This window comes from Megalobrama amblycephala, linkage group LG10, assembly GCF_018812025.1.
Source record: "Megalobrama amblycephala isolate DHTTF-2021 linkage group LG10, ASM1881202v1, whole genome shotgun sequence".
In the NCBI taxonomy this organism is placed as follows: Eukaryota; Metazoa; Chordata; class Actinopteri; order Cypriniformes; family Xenocyprididae; genus Megalobrama; species Megalobrama amblycephala.
In genome coordinates this window covers 34150861-34173503 of record NC_063053.1, presented here as the reverse complement: position 1 = coordinate 34173503, position 22643 = coordinate 34150861, and the positions used below count along the sequence as shown (strand labels likewise).

The window sequence follows — 22643 nt, the reverse complement described above, 5'->3', positions numbered from 1 at the left end:
CTCTGTACAGTCTGTTTGTGGTGTTCTCATTCAAATCTCTTTGTAAATGTGTGTTGTGTGTGTGTGTGTGTATGTGAAAGGTTAGAATATTACTACTGAGGATGTGAAACAGAAATACTCAGGTTCAGTGGCTGAATGTGGGCTGAATACTGCCTCTGGTCAGGGTGTTTCTTCCTTTCATTGTAATAAATGCTGGTTAACTAAACAATAAAAACGGTGAACGATTAACTAGTGTGTGCGTATGTGTGTGTGTGTGTGTGTCTTTGCTCACACAATATTTGAATCTGTCTGCAGTGTACTGTATGTGTTCAGCTGGTGTTCGGAGTGTGTTTGCGTGTCTCCTTGCAGATGGTACACTTTAAGCATTTCTGTTTACCTCCTTCTCTATATAATTATCCTTTGATGTTCTCTTTTCGCATCTTCTTTAATGAAAGCTGAAGTGTGTCATTTTTTAAAATGGTAAAACACTTTCTCCTATCCGGGTTTGAATGCGGAGACAACTGTAAGTAAACCATTAAAGGTTTATTTCCTCTTAGTGTAAACAATGTGTCTCTGTGGCGCTTTCAAAACATTGCTCTGTTTGTTTAAGCATCCAGACCAGCTCAGCACGGCAACAAAGGCTCAACCAATAGCAGAAGTTTGGGGTGGGGCTTTGTTTGTCTGACCAATGGGAGATGCAGAAACCTGTTTGAAAACGATTTTTGCAATTCTGTTTGGCGTGGAAAATACACACCTCAGTTTTTAAGACGGTAAAAGAGTGTTGAAAATAAAATGATGTTGCGTAACAAGTATACTACCAAAGGTCATCCGTCTCTCTCTCTAATTTCGTTAGAGTCGTATGTCGTTTTATCTTGTCACATCTTTCATAAGCATACTGAAAAACATGCAGTACAATTATACTCATATTATATATTACATTATACACTAGCATGATTAATCGCAATTAACCCGAAATCACGCTTAAACTGTTTGGTTTAGTGCGGTTATGAATTCGCAAAGGCTGTGATTTAATTTATGCACAGCTTGTCAGTGAAGCACGGCTCTGTGGTCAGTCGTAAATGCTGCTCCATCTGAAAGCACTGCGAGTTTGAGTCAATTATAACATGCATTTGAAAAAGCAACAGGCGTCAAACATCTTTCCAAACATGAGAAGCATTCATGAACCCTTGTCCAACAAAAGACCCCATTTAATAACGTGTTTTTACTACAAACTCACTTCATAATGAGCATCCTTCAGTGAGATGATGTGGCTTCTTACACAGAACAAGGCATAAAAGAATATTATTTCTTAGTATTCTATACAGTGATAGGCTGTGTTGATTAGCACTGCATTATAAATATACTTTATTATCATGAAAATACCAGAGAAGGCTTGAAGAACTCAGATAAACCATATATCGTCGTAGTCGTGTGTTTATTAGTCATGTTTAATCAATCAAAGCGTTTATTCAGCTACAGAGATAGTATGATGCCCATAGGGATTAACTGGAATGACGTGCTTATATCGTACTTCTGCAGGGCATATTTGGAGTTTCTGCGCACGAGCGCCCTCTGGGTTTCAGTTGGAGCAGCATTTAGCCGTGCTTAAAAAAAAAAAAATTGCAGCCAATTGCCAAATCGTGTGCAGTTTATTTTCGATTAATTGTGCAGCCCTATTACACGCACATATTTACTTGGCGATCTGCGGTAAATGCGGGACGATCCATGGACTTCTATTGTTTTTATATACAGCTAGTCGGGCTGCACAATATATCGAACTTATTTAAATATCAAAAATGTAGAAATTGTTGTATGATAACTTATGAAAACTGAATAATTTTAGACCGGGCGGCTGTTACATGTGTCCATGTGCTCCGATGACGAATGCATATGCACTCATAGTAAAGTATATTTTTTTGCAAAGTAAATGTAAATATAAAACACTGCATAGTCTTCACTATATGAATTAAATAGACTGGGTAAATCCAGCCTGATCTGCCGGCGATTTGATTTCGCCCGGCAACTCAGTCTGGAAACCCGTACATTCATTTCTACTGCTTCTGTTACACTTTTGCGGGAACCAATCACAGACTGGCTTTATCCACCTTGCTCGCTATTGGCGGGTATAACACAATGGCGATAGAGAAGTGACAGCAAGCACGACCGTCAGTCCAATTCCTTTTAACCTCTCGACGATGCTGAATGACTTCTTTAGTTTAGCAAACAAATCGCTCAAGGGGGTGTAAATACCACTCACTTTCATGCTTTTTTTTTTTTTTTTTTTTTTTTTTTGCACAACCTGCAAAAATGCTCGATGCCATTGCTGCTTCTGCAAACCGCTGATCAATGCTACAAACCAATACAAACTAAACCTGTCGGGAGTTTTCGCGTCGCTCTGCAAAGTACGTCACCCGGATCGTTGATCTGATTGGTTGAAGGACTATCCAATTGCGTGAATAATGCTCGGCCTCTTGTGCAGTAGAAAATACATACAGACTCCCCAGACCAATGTTCAATTTTAAATTGAGCTTGGTCTGGTGATAGCCAGACAATGAATTAAATATAATGAACTATTATTAACGATTCAAAAGTTATTCAGTAAAGAGCAGTGAGTGATTTCCTCTGTCTTTTGTTGTTTGATTAACCTAAATGACACAGACTGCAGCGAGTCTATTAGGCTGCTGTCACTTTAAGACCTAATACACAGATCTAATATACTGATACACATCTGATTTCACCCAACTGTTTATGTTAACTTGAGACATAACAGACCATGTGCTTTGGCTGTGTATCATTCAACACATGATTTGAGTTCTTTATTAATGACTTAAGTCTTTTTTAACCTAATGCTCATCCCATTCAATATTTTCTCATTCATGCTAAAGTACTTTAGCACTCTAAAGTGTCAATAACTTCAGTGGTAGCACTGTGTCATACCACCCAGCCCTTCTATAAGCACACCCTAACCCTAATGGAAAAACTGCAATTTCTCATTAAAAAATATGTCCCCAAAATGTGATTAAGTAGATACGCAAACACACATACAGGTGCTGTTACAACAGTCTGCTTGTATTTGGCACCGGAGTTGATGTACGTTAGGCGATATTCCAACAGAGAGAATCTCTTTCACAGATGGACAGCCGCTGTCTGCTGTGTGTGTGGGTGTGTGTTTGTGTAGGATGTGTTCGTGTGTTTAAGTTTATCTAGCGGTCAGAGGTTAGTTTGGAATTGTGCAATCGATATCTAAACCATAAGAATAGAAACTAGCTCTTCTGCTTATGTTTGCCTGGACGCCTGCACTGATGTAAATGACTTCAAAAGCACAACAAATGTATCAGCTGCGGGGAAATCACCATTAGATGATGTTTGCACTATAAAACTACCATTGGTATTACCGTAGATTTTTGGCCACAGTACCATGTATTTTTGGACATTCATATAATGTATGGCAATTCTGTAGCTTTCTTTGAAGGGCTAGTTTTATGAATATGGAATTACCATCTAATACAATCACTGTGCCCCATTATTTTTTTTTGTAACAGTGGTAGTTAGTGGTCGGTAAATATGTTTTTTTAATAGCCAATTCTAACGGAGATATCAGGGCCGATGTAAAAGTGATATGTGTATTAAACAGTTTAGTGATAGCAAATAAGATGATGTTTAATTATTAAGTGACATAGACTTAATCACTGTGTGGTTCTGTAGAGCGGATGTGCAGTTCTCTGAGCAATAATCTCGCTCATCCATCAGCGAGCGGGCCACTGCGTAACCCCGCACACATAGTTGGCCCGGCTGCACAGTCTAATGTCTTTAAACAAACATGTCACCACACGCGGTAAACAATTTAAAGCCGCTGCGAGGCAGGAGGCTGGAATCTGCTGCGCAATAATTAGCACTTCATGCAGACACGCATTTTATAATTTACATGCACAAACCTTTATTCTTGGGCACGCGCTGGCTTTGTTCAGAATGGAATACTAGCGTACTGCATACTGCACAGTGTGCACTGTATACTGCGTACCATTAGTTAGTGAAATGGTACATATGGTTCGGTTCAGATGGTTTTCAGAAACAGCACTATACCACATTGTTGTCACCAGTTAACATTTAAAAAATAAAAATGAAATAAAATGAATGAATGCTAAATAGGTTTTATAAAATTGATAACTTAAAAAACAAAAAAAATTGTTACTTATTATTCTGGTAATTTTATGTTAAAATGTTATTGGCAGTCAGAGCAAATAATGAGTTGTTCAAATGATTTTACTTCCAGTTTTGTTGCACTGGAGACTAAAGGTCAAGTCGAGCACACTGCATTGTGGGATAAAGTATTCCATGCAGTGTGCTCTGTTGTATACTGTGCATTTTGACAATCTTCTGGCTATTCCATGCATACAGAAAATGCACATGCTGTGCACAGTATGCATACTAGCACATACTGCCGAAATTGAAAGATTTATGACCGAAAGTGATGTCCGGAGGGGATATTTGTTTTTAATGACCCAACAAGTTTAATTAAACCATCGTACCAATTATACGTTAGATTTACTTAACTTTTTTATGTCAACAGGTTCCACGTAAATGGGTTATGTTGCATGTAATTAACATTGTTTATTTCAGCTTATTAGAATCAGGTTGAATCAGGTTAACAGGTTCTTAATTTGTCCAAAACTATTAAGTTTAGTTATCCTAAAATTAATTTTAAACAAAAATTAAAACAAGTAATCCAGTTTAACTGATTAGTTTATTTAGTGAATGCATTCAAGAACAATTTTTACAAGAAAAAATGTACAAAACCTTTACTCTGTAAAGACTCTTATTGTTAGGTGTTGTTTTTTATTATTAAAGGTGCCATCGAACGTTTTTTTACAAGATGTAATATAAGTCTAAGGTGTCCCCTGAATGTGTCTGTGAAGTTTCAGCTCAAAATACCCCATAGATTTTTTAAATAAATTTTTTAACTGCCTATTTTGAGGCATAATTAGAAATGCGCCGATTCAGGCTGCGGCCCCTTTAATTGCTCGCGCTCTCCGCCCCCTCCAGAGCTCTCGACTCTATCATTGCATAAACAAAGTTCACACAGCTAATATAACCCTCAAAATGGATCTTTACAATGTGTTCGTCATGCAGCATGTCTAATCGCGTAAGTACGGTATTTATTTGGATGTTTACATTTGATTCTGAATGAGTTTGATAGTGCTCCGTGAACATGGGCTGGCATATGCAAATATTGGGGTCATACATATTAATGATCCCGACTGTTACGTAACAGTTGGTGTTATGTTGAGATTCGCCTGTTCGTCGGAGGTCTTTTAAACAAATTAGATTTATATAAGAAGAAGGGAAACAATGGAGTTTGAGACTCACTGTATGTCATTTCCATGTACTGAACTCTTGTTGGCCGCTCGCTGATGGATGAGCGAGATTATTGCTCAGAGAACTGCACATCCGCTCTACAGAACCACACAGTGATTAAGTCTATGTCACTTAATAATTAAACATCATCTTATTTGCTATCACTAAACTGTTTAATACACATATCACTTTTACATCGGCCCTGATATCTCCATTAGAATTGGCTATTAAAAAAACATATTTACTGACCACTAACTACCACTGTTACAAAAAAAATAATGGGGCACAGTGATTGTATTAGATGGTAATTCCATATTCATAAAACTAGCCCTTCAAAGAAAGCTACAGAATTGCCATACATTATATGAATGTCCAAAAATACATGGTACTGTGGCCAACTCTTGTCTTCCAAGGTAAATTCAATTTTCAATTCGATGGCACCTTTAAAACAACTTTAATTGTTGTTTGCAGGTCCTCAAATCAAGCAGATGCTCTGCACTTCAAAAATGACTCAATGTTGAAAAGAGTTGTGCTGCTTAATATTTCGGTGGAAATTGTGATACTTTATTTCAGGATTCTTTGAATAGAGAGTTCAAAAATCTTGAACAAAATTTCAGTAATATTTAAATAAAGGGTGTTGTTGTCAGAATCCCAGGCTGGACACTTTTGACCACTACTGTACGTTAGTATGTTATTTAAACACAGCCGTGGTCTTTACTCTGAACGGATTGTTAGTCACATGGAAATGTTATATGGTCAAGTTAAACACGTTGTATTTTGGGATGCAGTATTCCTTGCGGTGTACACTGTATTTTTGGGGAAATACTGTAGGGTATGCATAATATGCACAGTATATTGTTTATTGTAAAAATGGTCTTTATTCCGAACGGCCAATCATAAGGCTGCACGATTAATCGTATTTTAATCATGATAATAATTTCTTTTGAACTCTATCTGTACATAATCTGAGCAGGAGAGGAGGTGGTGAAAACACATGTCACAACATTGCTCTGTGCCTCTTATCATTATCTTATCTCACACTCAGGCCCCACCGATGTGTGAGCGTGGTTTTGTGTGAATATGTGTGTATCTTGTGTGTCAAGCCCCGGGCCATTACAGTGAATCATTAACATGAAGCTTCAGTGTAGTGAATCATGTCTGTTACATGCCTGCTAGTCTGCTGAAGGCAGAGGAATCCCATTCATAAAGCTGCAGAGAAGACCTCTCACCGACCCTCACTGCAGTCACAAACACAAACAGCCATTCACATGAGAAAAATATTTGGCTTAGAGAGGTATTAAGAGGCATTTCCTCCCAAAGTGAAAATTCTGTTAGTATTTAATCTAACCCTCATCTTGTGCCAAACTTGAATGACTTTCTTCACAGAATCACCCTTTTTTTTATATGTACTTTTACCCTTTAATGAAAGTCATATGGGTTTTAGAATAACATGAGGGTGAGTAAATGATGACAGAATATTAATTTTTGGGTGATGTATTCCTTTATGACTTCCAGACAATTTCTGCAATCAATTTAAGGATTATGGAATCCACTTTTGAAGGTTAGATTTGAATATGAAAAAGGCTGGGTGAAATATGTGATAATATATTGCAAATAAATGCTGTTCTTTTAAACTTTCTATTCATCAGTAAATCCTGAAAAAAGTATCATGATTTCAGATTTTTTCCGTCTTTAAGTGCTATAATCGGGTCCCCGGTGTATCTACCATCCCAGAAAACGTGAAAAAGAACAGTCCAGTAATTATGGTTTGGCAAGCCTTTCTCTGCAAGCACGTGCAAAAAATGAGCCTCTCAGATTTCACTCCCCTAGTGACGTAGGAAGGGGGTCTTATTATAATATAATACATTTACTGCCCCTTAATCTGCACGTCTCCACCCACGGCGCCGTCATTTTGTTTTCGCAAGCGACAACGGTGTACCACTTCTAACGCCATGGCAAAAGTTTGAGCAAAGCATGCTAACTGTTCTGTCAATGGCTGCACAGACGAGCACTGAACACTACGTAGAGTCGTGTTGGCTTGGATAGCCTGCAAGTTGACCCTGGCAAGCTCGATTGCTAAAAAAGGAGCGTTTCTGTCCGAGCGATATTTTGGAAAAAAATATTAGACCATTCACAGCATTTGATAGCAATCATAAACTTTAGCCTGGTGTGTATGGCTCTGTTTGGCAAACAGGTACGCTATGTATAGTGGGCGTTCATAAGGGTTTTGCACAATAGATGAACATGACGGCACATGCATGTCGATGAGTTGAATCAACTCCACAGCAACTACATAAATTTATCCACTAACCATTCAGAAACGTCCAGTTTCGTTCTAAAAGTTGTAACTTCTTCCTGAGTCTCTCCATCAGTGTCGACTCCGGTTTGAACAATGTAAGGCTGAACACCGTTACTGACAATCCTCATTTTAACTGCGTGAGATTCTCCAGCTTTGTTGTTGTTGAGCTGTTAAAGCTCCGCCCTCTTCTGGAAAGGGGGTGGGGAGCAGCAGCTCATTTGCATTTAAAGGCACACACACAAAAACGGTGTGTTTTTGCTCACACCCAAATAGGTGCAAATTTGACAAGCTATAATAAATGATCTGTGGGGGATTTTGAGCTGAAACTTCACAGACACATTCTGGAGACACCAGAGACTTATATTACATCTTGTTAAAAGGGGAATAATAGGTCCCCTTTAAACAGTACAACTGTTTTCAACATTGAGCCATTTTTGAGATGCAAATGAATTGAATCAGAGTTTTAAATCACTTCATTCAAACAGACAGTTTGAGCTGATTCAAGTAAAACTTAAAGGCTAATTAAAAAATGACAGTAAAACTATTGTGATATACACAGTGTTGCTTAATTTGATATTGGCAGCAAAATAATTGTGTGCATTGTGAATATATGACAGTCAACCTCTACTGACCAGTCCTGTAGTAAAGCTCATAACCTTGAGATGAAGGCAGAGCACAAGCATCTTGCTCTCTGGAGTCTCTGTATGCAAATGTGAGCTTTCATGTCTGTTACACATGTTTGAGTGTGTAATCCCCTGACATGCTGACTTATTATGTATAATTCATATTGCAAGCATGCAACAATGATACTCAGTCCCCAGAGGTTGTCTGTGTGTGTGTGTGTGTGTGTGTGTGTGTGTGTGTGTGTGTGTGTGTGTGTGTGTGTGTGTGTGTGTGTGTGTGTGTGTGTGTGTGTGTGTGTCTCCTATAACGCACATCACCACAAAAAGAGAGGTGGGCTTTTTTGCTTTCTTCAGAAATGTATTTTTATAATTTGTAATGTATTTTGCTTTTTCTTGTTAGGTTTCAGGTTTAGTTGTGTAGCGTGTATCTGAGAGTTGTTCATACAAACGTAGTTGAGATTTCAGCCTCAGCAGAAGTGTGCCTCTGCTTTTTTTTCTTTTCTTTTTTTATAGAAAAATTAAAATTAAGTGTCAATTTATTTCAGAACTTTCACTTTTAGCACACACATCTTTGAGATCACTTCCTGTATGAACTCACCTCTGCAAAATGACTCACAGGGCCTTGCACAGCTTCCCTTTTGTGGCTTTTCTGTCTTTGTCCGTCACATGTTAAGCATTTACCATGGTATTGACACTTTTTTGTAAGAGTATATTCAGAGTTGAGTTACTAAAAGTTATTTCAAAGAATACCGTGGTACATTTTCAAATAAACAAACCTAGTAACATAGTATTACCAAGATAAAGTGTTGAAAAGCATAAAAAGTAACATTTTTTTTTTTGGACCATCTCTTACAAAAACATACCCGAGTTCAGTAATTTAGGGTACATTTCACTTCAGCAAAAAAGTGTAAAAAAAAAAAAAAAAAAACATGCTTCCTCAATAAAACAACTTGTTTTCAGTTATGTTATCATTGTAATGTATCTGCTAGCTGCCAAGCTTAATCATTAAACATCTTTGTGATATTACAAAAGACAAAGATGTTTTCCCGGGTGAGCTTGTCAACTATGTTACAGTCAAACTGTTTGTATACAATGATTAAGTGCTACACATTCAGTGACTCAAATAGTCAACGTTTCTTTGGTCTGTTCTGCAGTGATTATTTTAAAAGACATTTGTGCAGACATTTGTGTAAAATTCTCAGCACGGTCACTAAGGACAAGAACATTTTTTAATCATAAATCTACCCTAAAGATCATTTTGTTTTAAGAGATGTTATGTGAAGCCATTCCAGGTGGATGTAAACTATACTCTGAAATAATATCAAAAGCAACAGTCAAAACATGGTTGACAATGAAAGTAACATGGTTGAATGGACACAGTGACACCCAAGTCATTTGCATGTGAAGATCTCTTATGTTTCCACTTGAAAATAAACAATATATAGTTAATTTGGTAAAATCTGTGAAATATACCTTAATCCTCCCGCATCTTGAGGGATTGTCTCCTCTGACACATATAATTAATGATAAAAACTAATCAATGGCAAATAATTCATTATCATCAGAGGACACGGTTACAGTAAGGTCATAACAACTGTTTTATTCAAGAGTTCGCTCTACATGGTAACTTAGTTGACAGGTAACATAGCTGACAATTTCACAGTTTTGACTCATAATTTCAATGGCAGGCCTTGTCTGGCCAACCAAATATTATTTTCTTGATCAGATTAACCTCAAATTGTAATATTTATTTGAATAAAAATCATAAAAATATTGCAAACCATAATGTACCAACATAGTTGATAGGTGATTAATATACTTCTTGACAATAGGTCATTGGTGATGAATTATATTATAGATTAAAAAAAATTAAAAAATTAAGGAGATTTACCCTAATGTGTTTAAATTATCCATTAGAGAAGAAAATGACATCACATGATGCTGGTTGCTTGGTTTGGGGATGAACCAATTTTTTTTTAATTTGTTTATTAGTTTGGTTAGTAATATAGTTGACAGAATCTTTGTGAGTAAAATTAAATCTTTTTATATTTGAAAGAAAATTAAATTTAAACTAAATCTATAATTCTAAGGTGTTTCGATTGTATAAATACATTTAATATAGATAATCTTGACTTTTTTGCATTATTTTGAGCTCAAGAGCCATTCACTTCAAAAAGTGGACATTGCAAAAATGGCAATTATACGGGACATAAAGCAAACTAAAAAACAAGGTGCATAGTATGTATTCTCTTAATGGATGAATATTTCTAAAGAATTATCATCAATGGACATGAAATGTGCCCTGAATTATAGAATGAATCATCTAAAAAAAATACTCTCTTGTTTTTTTTGACAGTGCTACCATGTTTTTTAGAGTATCATGCTATTCTTGAAAGCACCACAGTACATTTTGTTAGATATATAGGCGATAAACATTAATGTTGGCTGCTGTCACTTTAGAGCCCGATCACACGAAAATGCATATCAATAGTACAAGTTTGTAATCTCGTAGAAAATATATGCCAAAATGAGTTGGCATTCCACATATTATAGTAATTACAATAACTGGGTAAAACTAGGTACTAAACCTGAATCTCTCCCTAAACCAAACCCATAAAGCTACCTTATAGTACTTTTTTAAGTTTACACTCTAAAGCCGGGCACACATTTAACGACTAGCTAAAACATTCTAAGACTGTGCTCAACATACAGCGATTGTTTCCTGCGACTGAAGCAGATTTATATACTCACACATGGAATTTGAACACCGACTGTAATCGCAGACTGAACGCAACTGGCTCTGACTGGACGCGTTTGAGCGCGATCAGTCATAAGTATCAATTTACATTCATAATCGGCCTTACAATCGTTAAGTGTGTGCGCGGCTTAAGTGCATGTGTAAAATGAAGTGCAACCAAAAATGTATGATATCCAAATTAAAATTGTTATTACAACAAAAGAGCATGACAGTTCCATGGTACAGATCCAAAAAAACATGATATTTCTATAGTACTTTTTGCAGGTGTTCACTGAACATTCGTTTATGGCATGCGTGTGAGTGTATAATAACCCCACTTCAGTTAAATGTTTTGTCCTCTAAACCATATAAGACTCGCACATACACCTAACCAGTTTAGACACGTACTCTACTCCAGTTTACAAGTGTGCCGAGTGTTTTAATTATCTCCTAACACCGGCAGCGTAACTTGATAATTTTTTTTTTTTTTTGCCAGCTAAGAGACGTCTCCACTGCTTCATGAGGATCAAGTCCAAACTAGTTTTCTGTGCAACCAGTCTAATCCTTATCTCGTACTCAGGAAGCACGCAGCTAAACACCACGACAGATTATCAAGGCTATCTGTTATGAATAAGTGTCGCAAATGGTGAACATTAACAAGACACATTAATCAATGCTGGCGAACGTTGTGTTTGTGTGTGACTTGAGCCTGAATGTGGTTGATTGCACCACTGAGTCTTATCTCAGCTCTAAATCTGCCATTTAACCCTGAGGACTTCCTCCATAGACAAAATGAAGCATGCCAAAAACATGCAATCTGGCCGCGCGCCATGGGATTGTCCTGCACCGAGTCTAGGATCTCACTGGAGTTGTGTGTATGAGCGTATGTTGGTCTCTGCTCTGAGCATGGGAGGTTCGCACATCTTTTATGCAAGATATCCATTTTATTTTGAGGAAATGTGTGTTAGTTCGGAGGTGTGTGTGTGTGTGTGTGTGTGTTTAGGTGTACGTGCTGAAGGGGTGGGGGAGAAAACTAAGGAATGTGACAAGCTATTGTGAAATATGACATGTGCTCAGGCCTTCCTTCCTCTTATAGCCGGCAAGGAATCATGGGTAGAAATGTGGAGGAAGGTGCGTTTATCCTCAGTTTAGGTGTACCCCATTCTGGAGAAACATCATGCCACTGATATATTCGGTGGAGGTAACCCGGGGATACTCCGCCACCCTCCAACCCTCCCTTTCTCCTCCTTTTTAGCGAGCTTCCCTCTGCCCTCGTTTTTTCCGTACGCACTGCCAGTATCAAACAACCACCCAAAGCGATTTCCTCTCAAAGAAATGCATTGTATTATAAACGTTTGCCCTCTCCGTGTTTCCATGGGCTGCTGAGATAAGATGGTTTGAGAGGAAGGACCTGCAGACAGGGAGGAAACTGCGGGCAGGGAAAGCAAATGAAATATTGTGTCGTTTTGCAGCCCTTCCAGACTTTGGATTTTATTAACTACTTCCTGCAACCTTGAGATGTTTGCTTTTAGTTTCTTGGTAAATTTTTGACTAAGATAAAACAGTTGGTTAAGTGACTTTGGTCTGTTCCTGTGTGTGTGTGTGTGTGTGTGTGTGTGTGTGTGTATATACACACCCCAGTAGTGTCTTATGTGTTAACTTGTGAACATTTACATATGTTCTGGTTCTTTCAGTGGTTCTCAACTGGTTTTGCTTTATTCTACATTCAAGTGATGACTTGACATAATATAAAAATTGCTAATCGTATCAAAGTAAATAAAAATGTTCTTAAGATGCAGTCACATTGAAATTTTGCTGGCAAAAAGCTTACACAGAAGTTATTTTCTGTTGGTAAACATGGTGATTTTTGCATGACCAGCTTGAACCTGTTGCGAAATCTGTGAAAAAAAAAGGTGTGGATTTCTATTGAATTGACTGGATTTTGCAATCAAAAAGGTGACTGCAAGTTTACAGTCAAACGTTGACATTTATTAGTATTGACAATTTTGTCTGCTTTGGTGTCAATTTTTCTTTTAGCTTGTTAGTACAGATATATTTGCATCAAATATTGCATTTGAGTTTGGACAGGCAGCCTTTGACATTGACAACAAAACACAGGAATTGTTTTCTCCTTCCCTTTCAAGCTTGATAAGCCTTATTTTTGCTATTCTAACTACACAGAAAAAAGGTGTAGGATTTCCTTATCCATGAATAATTACAAAGAAATGGTCAGTAACACACTGAATTAAACATGAAATTTTGAAGACTGAAATAGTATTTTCTTGTAAAATGAAATTCAGTAATCTTTATTTACCACTTTGAAATATCATTTTTCAAGGTGTATTCATGATTAAATGTATGGAGCCCCTAAGGGGCCATGGTGATAAAAATAAATATGAGATGGGAGGGAAATTATATTCCAATGCTTTTGTGTTCCCCTAAGAAACATTTGCTCACAAAATGTTTGCTTTGTCTCACAAAAGTATAGCTTTCCCCCTCCCAACAAGCATTGCGCTTGCTCAAAGAGCATTTAAACTTTCCTCTCATCTCTTATTTTTTCTGTCCCCTTAGGGGCTTAGCTTTTTAAAATACGCAGAGCAGTTTATTTGTGTTGCATGTCATATAGTATAAACATATTTAACTAAACATCCCTCTCAAGACAATAATCACACAGTGTGTTAAGATGGTTCATTGTAACATGAGATTAACATTGGCAGTCTTGTAAAAGCACAACCCCATATTAAAGGGATAGTTCATGCAAAAATGAAAATTATCCCATGATTTACTCACCCTCAAGCCATCCTAGGTGTGTATGACTATCTTCTCTCAGACTAACACAATCTGAGTTATATTAAAAATATCCTGTCTTTTCCAAGCCTTATAATTGTAGTGAATGGCGCTCCTGATTTTGAAGTCTAAAAAAGTGCATCTATCCATCATACACGTACTCAACACAGCTCCAGGGGGGTTAATAAAGGCCTTCTGAAGTGAAGCGATGGGTTTTTGTAAGAAAAATATCCATATTTACAGTTAGATATTTGCAATTAATCGTATTTTCGATTTTCATTATGAAAATGAGATAATCCAGGTAAAACGAACCTGAGAAACACTGTGAAAGTGCGCGTGTGTAACAGTAGGTCTATATTGGGTCCGTGCAGCTCTTAAAGTGCAACACGATCACATGAGAATGCGTATCAATAGTACGAGTTTGTAATCTCGTAGAATATATATGCTTATGGTACGCAGTTTTTTCGAGTGCATATGATACGCACTTTATGACGTGTATATGATACGCTCTTGGGTAGGATGGGGCTGGGGGGGTGGGGGTTTCGTACGTATAATACGCCATAAAGTGCGTATCATATGCACGCGAAAAACTGCGTACCATAAGCACGCCAAAACTTATTTTGGCATATATTTTCTACGAGATTACAAACTTGTACTATTGATATGCATTTTCGTGTGATCGGGCTCTAAAGTGACAGCAGCCAACATTAATGACAGCAGCCAACAATCACTTTTGTAGCTTTAAAAAAGTCTATATTAGGGCTGCACGATTTATTGCAAATTTGGCAAAGGCTGTGATTATTTTATGCGCAGCTTGTCAGAGCTGTACGGCTCTGTGATCAGTAGTAAATGCTTCTCCATCTGAAAGGCAGAGGGCGCTCTCGCGCAGAAACTGCCAAAGTAGAACACGCGTCATTCCAGGAAATCCTATACTATCGCTGTAGCTGAATAAGCAGAGGATTGAAATGCTTTGATTGATTAAACATGACTAATAAACACACAACTGCCTTATTCTGTGTATGAAGCCACACCATCTCACAGAAGAACGCTCAACTGTCGTTATGAAGTGAGTTTGGAGTAAAAACATATTAAATGTTGTTGCTTCTCGTCTGAAAGATTCTTTTTCAAATGCACATTATAAGTCAAACTTGCAGTGCTTTCAGATGGATTAGCTTTTGGAGCCATACTTCATTGACAAGCTGAGCATTAAAAAAAATTATCGCAGCCTTTGCGATTTTGTAATCACAATAAGCCAAATCATTTAAGCGCAATTTCAATGTTTGTTTGTTTTTTCTAATCGTCCGATTAATCGTGCAGCCCTAGTCTATATTTAAAGTATACAGCAGTTATTTTCAATATTGACCAAAATAATCAGGGTTTATGATTTTTGCCATAATCGAGCAGCCCTAATCCATATACACACCGAGGGTGAGTAAATAATGGGATAATTTTCATTTTTGGGTGAACTAACCCTTTAAGGCCTCCGGTTTGATCTTCCACAGAACATTTCTTCTAACTCAAAGCTGTATGTTGGACTACTCTGCCTCAGAAATAGTTTTCGTGGTCACTCTGCTATTGGCTTAGCAACCTAATGTGGATCTTGAGGGAGGAATTCTGATTCATCAATTTACATCCTTCATTTGATGAATTACTGCAGCCAAGATCGATTGCAAATATTCAAACATTTTTACATCAAATTCAGCTGGCTTTTCATGGGAGATATAGCAGCAGATATTCACTCCTGATTATTCTTTGAGACGTTGCCATAATAATCTGGCCTTCAGATGTCGACTTTATCAAACAGCACAACTAGAAAGGTAATTAATTTTTAATGGTAGTATTCATGATCTACAGGATTGATACGCAGCTCTGACAGACTAAGTATCGATCAGTAGTTTCATGCTGACTCATGCTGACGATGGCTTGGACGGCTCCAGGAGGTTGAATCGTTTCTCTCTCCATGTTTTCAGTTGCCAGATTGGGCCGATTGATCTTTGTGCTAACAACTAACTGTAAAGCGGGTTAGCTCAGATGTTGGCGGAGTATCTAGCTAATGCACTTCAGCTTTTTGTCTAATAATGTCATTCCTGAACCTCCTCCCCCTCACTGACCTTAAGACTGGAGGCAGCGTTATCATTAAGACTATGTGGGGAATTTGACGATTTTTCAAGAGCTGGAGGTGCGGTGTGGTAATAGGCTTCTCGTATATGCGCCCGTGCGTTTTGTTTGTTCGAATTGTGTGTGGGTGAGAATGTGAGTACTTCCAGTGATTTATAAGTGGTGTAAAAATGTCCTATGGTCTGGTTTCAAGTTTGGATCAGATATGTGTTGGTGTGTGAGAGTTTGAGTTGTTATATGGTATTTTATGCCCCTTAAACGAGCAAACCGCAGCTCAGAATGCTGGGCCTCCTCGATCAGGGAACCAGTCCAGCAATCAAAGTCCCAACCACAGTAACGCCTGGCAGCCGATGCCCCCCATCCAGAGCCTAACACTAATGCTCCAGTAATACTGCTGACCTTCTGCGGCCAAGAAAAACACTTAAAGGGACAGTTCACCCCAAAATGACCATTTTTCTCAGCCTCATGTCATTTTTAAATGACTTCCTTTCTTCTGTAAAACATATGTCACGATGATTATTTTTTGTCCGTACTATAAAAGTCAAAACTGTTTGGTCACCAGAATTCTTCAAAATATCTTTTGTTTTCTACAGAAGAAAGACATCATTTAGAATGACATGAAGGTTTCAAAGATTTCATTTTAGAGTGAACTATCCCTTTAATTCTTCCCCCGCAAATGTTTTTTAAAAAAGTTGCCAGCCACCGCCAACATTTTTGATCATTTTAACATTTGAAGTTTCATGGCCCCCCGAATATTTTGTTGCATGAATATCTAAACATGGAATATATCAAAAGAAAGAACAGTGCCTTTATGGATTCTTATTTATCAACACTTAAATGTGGTTAAGTTTCATTAAAAAAAGCAACATTTTGAACTAAAAATGAATTTTTTACAAAGTCTACAATGTGTGTAAGCAATGCTTTTATCACTTGTTTCTGCTTCTTCTTTCCCTGTGTTTTGATCCAGAGATTCACTACTCTTTCAGAAGGTGCGTAATAGCACCCCCTATAGTATAACAGTGAAAGCACAGAAAGCTGTAAAATTCTGTGAATGGCGGGAAAGTGTTGTCTCATAAATGACGGAAAATTCCGTCAATGGTGGGGAAAGAATTAAAGGCTGGAATATACTCCTTGAGTTTTGCACATATTTTTGCCCTGATTTCCAGTCTGGATGATTTGATGCTAATTGCTGAAAGTCAGAGTCTGCAGGTTTGGGCAGTCGTTGTCGACCGATTTCACCGAAAATCGCGTAATGTATGATATGTACAGGCTATGATTCCGTCCAGTCAGAGGATATCAAACTTGTTTGATATTTTGAGCCAATTTTAGGACACATCTGTCATGCATCTCCTAGCAATGAGGCACATATTTCTGTGTGAGTTTTGTTGTGTGCGACTTGAAAGTCATCTAGTGCAGGGGTTCTCAACTCTGACCCTCGAGATCCACTTTCCTGCAGAGTTTAGCTGCAACCTTGAACAAACTCACCTGCCTATAACTTTCTATTAATCCTGTTTGTTCAGGTGTGTTTGATTAGAGTTTGAGCAAAACTCTGCAGGATAGTGGACCTCGAGGGCCAGATTTGGGAACCTGGGTTCCAGTGTGTAATCTGCAGCTCCTGTATGCTTGAATAGGACTGAAATCTTCAAAACTGTATTTGACGGAGCCTTTGAATTGGGACAGCCTTCGTCACGCCGCTGTGGGTGCAGGTAGAGTCTCACTATTGTCTGTCATCTCCTCCAGCATGATTTCTTGTGGCAGTAGTAGCTAAACCTGCCTTCCATTCGGAAGAGCTCATCCCTATGCCCTAATCCCTTCAAAGGGGTTTACCCTCCGGAGTGAGAGCTTCGAAGGGATGAAGAGGAAAACTCTTTTTTTTGGAATGCACTTCTGCATCATCTTAAGGAGACAATCAAGGAGGCACCTTCATCGCACATTTTGTACGCCAGTTGTCCCCCCCAAAAACGCGCTCTGAACGATGAGTAGATTGTGCAAGCTGCACCTTTTGTTAAACGTTAGTTTATTTATTTAGGTTTATCGCACAAAATTGTATATTTTGCCTGTGTATTTGAAACATTTGAATAGGCTGATAAAGGGAGCTGTAAAGGATTTTTGTTGTAATACAATGTCGTTTTGACTATATTAATGTACCATATCTAACTCATATAAATATTACAATAGTATAGAAAAATACTATACATACATTTATAGGTAAAATCTCCTGTACCCATTCTGTGACGTCAAACAACATCCCTGTGCAAAGGATCATGGGGGCCTGAAGTGTCCATCAGTTGTACCCTTCGAAATCCTTCATTCCGAAGGGCCCTTTGAAGTGACCAATTTTGAGCACTTCGGTTTGGAACGACCCTTCAACATGGTGGCCATGATTGTTTTCACTCCGAAGTGCTCTTCAGAGGGCGATATATCCCGTTTGGAATGCACTGTATGTCTTGTTTTTTGTTTTGTTTTGTTTTTTCAGTTTTTTGACTGGTAGCAACAAACATTAAAGTGCAATACTGCCACCTACTGTGTTGGAGTGTCAGCCAGTTGCTGGCGCTGGATTATTTATGATTTTATCATACAGTATGTGTGATATTAACATGATATCACAGTTTCATTTTTTAAATAACTCCGTTATCATCAATAATGGTATATGACAATCCCCACTGACAGACGGAAGGAAAAGACTATTTATTAAGCCTAGTTCTGACTAGAAGACAGAATATTGTCATTCTGTCATGTTTTAAAGATCCAGTGAAATAAAAAAGTTTCTTTCTAGAGTTTTTTTTTTTTTTTACTTAGTTCACGCCTTTTAGCTTTGAGGCCATATATAAATGCTGCTGTAGTAGACAAAATCATGGTTCATGGTTTTGAAATCCAAAATTTCTGTGTTCATAGTTTCTGACAAGCAAGTGAAATCACAAGAGGAAAGAGCCAAGGCTGAATGCATAAAAATGGCCTTTGCTTACCACTGATTCCATCTGTATCTGATAAGCTGTGCTGCCCACGTCTCCCACCGTCTCATTCATAATTTTTTTTCTTTCCTTTTTCCGTTCTGTGCATAAACAGCCGCAAGTCCTTTCTCCATGTTGTTTGTTGACATTAGTGGTGTCTGGTGCTCTTCAGGATTGGGAAACTCACTTATCGATGGCAAATGTGCTTTGAAGAATGGCTACAATGGGGCTCTATGTGGGCTGTGTGTCCACTGACTTCTATGGATATTCATCTAGACTACAGAGGATTGTTTTACTGCAAAGAATTCAGCACTACAGTATGAGAGTCCTGTGGAGTAGTTTACACTTTCATTTACTCAAATAATCCAGATAAGAGTGATCAGACTAATTGATTTATATATATATATATACATGTTCAAAAGTTTGTGGTTATTAAGATTGTTTTTAAGCCTCTTATGCTTACCAACGATGCCTTTATTTGCTCAAAAATACAGTAAAACTGTAATATTGTGAAATAAAAAATTATGATAACTGCTAAGTTAGCTATTTTAATGTATTTTACCATATAATTTATTCCTGTGATCAAAGCTGAATTTTCAGCATCATTACTCCAGTCTTCAGTGTCACATGATCCTTCAAAAATCATTATAATATGCTGATTTGCTGCTCAAGAAACATTTCTTATTATTATAAATTTTTGTGGAAACCATGATACATATTTTCTCAGGATTCTTTGATAAGGTCAAAAGAACAGCATTTATTTGAAATAGAAATTTTGTTACATTTATAAGTGTCTTTAGTGTTACTTTTGAACAATTTAATGTTCTTGCTGAATTAAAGTATTCATTTCTTTCAAAAAAAAACAAAAAAACGTACTGACCCCAAACTTTTGAACGTAGTGTATGTGTATAATATTAAGTGTATGGTGTTGTCCATAGAAAAACAAAAAAAAAATTGAGTAATCTGTACTGTATGATAAGAAAGGCATCTCTCTTTCTCTGACAGATGACAGTATTTCTGCAGCGAGCACATCAGACGTGCAGGACCGCCTGTCGTCTCTTGAGCTGCGGGTGCAGCAGCAGGAGGATGAGCTGACGGTGATGAAGGCCGCGCTGGCAGACGTGCTCAGACGTCTGGCTCAGTCCGAGGACTCTGCCGCCGCCGCTGCCAAAAAACAGCAAAGCAGCAAAGGTAACCTAGCACTGCGGTGTGTGTGTGTGCGTCTTTGCCTCCAGTGATCCTCACACTGTTTACATGGAGGAAGTGTAGGAGCTCAGCCAGACCAGGATCTGTTAACAGTTTCAATCCAGCCTTGACCCACGGCGCTGAACGTTTCCATTTGAATAGCAGCTGTGTGTGTGTCGGTGTGTGAACGCGTGTGTGTGAGAGCGTGTGATCTCGGGGGCTGCTTGAGGGAAGGCATTTTAATGTTTGACCATTAAAACTGACTTCACTTTGTTCTCTTTTTACCACACAGTATAAAACACACTGGCGGCCTCCTGCCCGGTTTCTCTCGCTCTCACGCACACACGTATGCAGCAAACACATTCAACCTAAAGGGTTTTGATGAGACGCAATTGACGCCACAGGTCACATGACAGTGACAACATGGCGGATGTAGTACATCCAAATTTCATTCATAATACACACATTCATACTGTATAGAACATACTTTTTTTTTTCAACAGTCGTGAAGTTTCAAACCAAGTGTAATACATTCTGTATACAGTATGTGATTTCAGATGCAGCGAACGTGTTGCATACACTAGTGTTTACATCAAAGCTGAAGTATACATTGGGCTTTATTGTCATTAACATCTGATTTAGCACACATCTTCACATTTTCGTTTTCACATTTTCATATATATATATATATATATATATATATATATATATATATATATATACACACAGTGGGTACGGAAAGTATTCAGACCCCCTTAATTTTTCACTCTTTGTTATATTGCAGCCATTTGCTAAAATCATTTAAGTTCATTTTTTTTCCTCATTAATGTACACACAGCACCCCATATTGACAGAAAAACACAGAATTGTTGACATTTTTGCAGAAAAAAAAAAAGAAAAACTGAAATATCACATGGTCCTAAGTATTCAGACCCTTTGCTCAGTATTTAGTAGAAGCACCCTTTTGATCTAATACAGCCATGAGTCTTTTTGGGAAAGATGCAACAAGTTTTTCACACCTGGATTTGGGGATCCTCTGCCATTCCTCCTTGCAGATCCTCTCCAGTTCTGTCAGGTTGGATGGTAAATGTTGGTGGACAGCCATTTTTAGGTCTCTCCAGAGATGCTCAATTGGGTTTAAGTCAGGGCTCTGGCTGGGCCATTCAAGAACAGTCACGGAGTTGTTGTGAAGCCACCCCTTCGTTATTTTAGCTGTGTGCCAAGGGTCATTGTCTTGTTGGAAGGTAAACCTTCGGCCCAGTCTGAGGTCCTGAGCACTCTGGAGAAGGTTTTTGTCCAGGATATCCCTGTACTTGGCCGCATTCATCTTTCCCTCGACCAATCGTCCTGTCCCTGCAGCTGAAAAACACCCCCACAGCATGATGCTGCCACCACCATGCTTCACTGTTGTGACTGTATTGGACAGGTGATGAGCAGTGCCTGGTTTTCTCCACACATACCGCTTAGAATTAAGGCCAAAAAGTTCTATCTTGGTCTCATCAGACCAGAGAATCTTATTTCTCACCATCTTGGCAAACTCCATGCGGGCTTTCATGTGTCTTGCACTGAGGAGAGGCTTCCGTCGGGCCACTCTGCCATAAAGCCCCGACTGGTGGAGGGCTGCAGTGATGGTTGACTTTCTACAACTTTCTCCCATCTCCCGACTGCATCTCTGGAGCTCAGCCACAGTGATCTTTGGGTTCTTCTTTACCTCTCTCACCAGGGCTCTTCTCCCCCGATAGCTCAGTTTGGCCGGACGGCCAGCTCTAGGAAGGGTTCTTGTCGTCCCAAACGTCTTCCATTTAAGGATTATGGAGGCCACTGTGCTCTTAGGAACCTTAAGTGCAGCAGAATTTTTTTTGTAACCTTGGCCAGATCTGTGCCTTGCCACAATTCAGGCAGTTCCTTTGACCTCATGATTCTCATTTGCTCTGACATGCACTGTGAGCTGTAAGGTCTTATATAGACAGGTGTGTGGCTTTCCTAATCAAGTCCAATCAGTATAATCAAACACAGCTGGACTCAAATGAAGGTGTAGAACCATCTCAAGGATGATCAAAGAAATGGACAGCACCTGAGTTAAATATATGAGTGTCACAGCAAAGGGTCTGAATACTTAGGACCATGTGATATTTCAGTTTTTCTTTTTTAATAAATCTGCAAAAATGTCAACAATTCTGTGTTTTTCTGTCAATATGGGGTGCTGTGTGTACATTAATGAGGAAAAAAATGAACTTAAATGATTTTAGCAAATGGCTGCAATATAACAAAGAGTGAAAAATTTAAGGGGGTCTGAATACTTTCCGTACCCACTGTGTGTGTGTGTGTGTGTGTGTGTGTGTGTGTGTGTGTGTGTGTGTATATATGTATATATATATATTTTATATGTATAGCCGACGAACCTCTGATCCACAACAGTTTTCCAGCATCACCTCATCTCACTCTCGATTATTCCTATCCCAGCCAGAGATGGGGGCAGTACTCTGGATTCGGGCCAAATTCCGAGCTTAGAGCCCTCCCTTCGGACAGCATGCCAAATGCGCATATTCTGTACTATATCTGATTATCTGAAATAATTTAAGCTGCGAACACACAACTGTGCTGAAACG

The 22643-nt window shown here is 38.4% G+C and overlaps 1 protein-coding gene across 1 annotated transcript in view; it reads left to right on the top strand.

The window, feature by feature from the left end:
• The window catches only part of LOC125277468 (echinoderm microtubule-associated protein-like 4), a 119272-nt gene that overhangs the window by 51547 nt on the left and 45082 nt on the right, over positions 1–22643 (top strand). Inside the window, 1 exon segment of the mRNA XM_048205857.1 lies at positions 19855–20040. Coding sequence (XP_048061814.1) covers positions 19855–20040 — 186 coding nt within the window.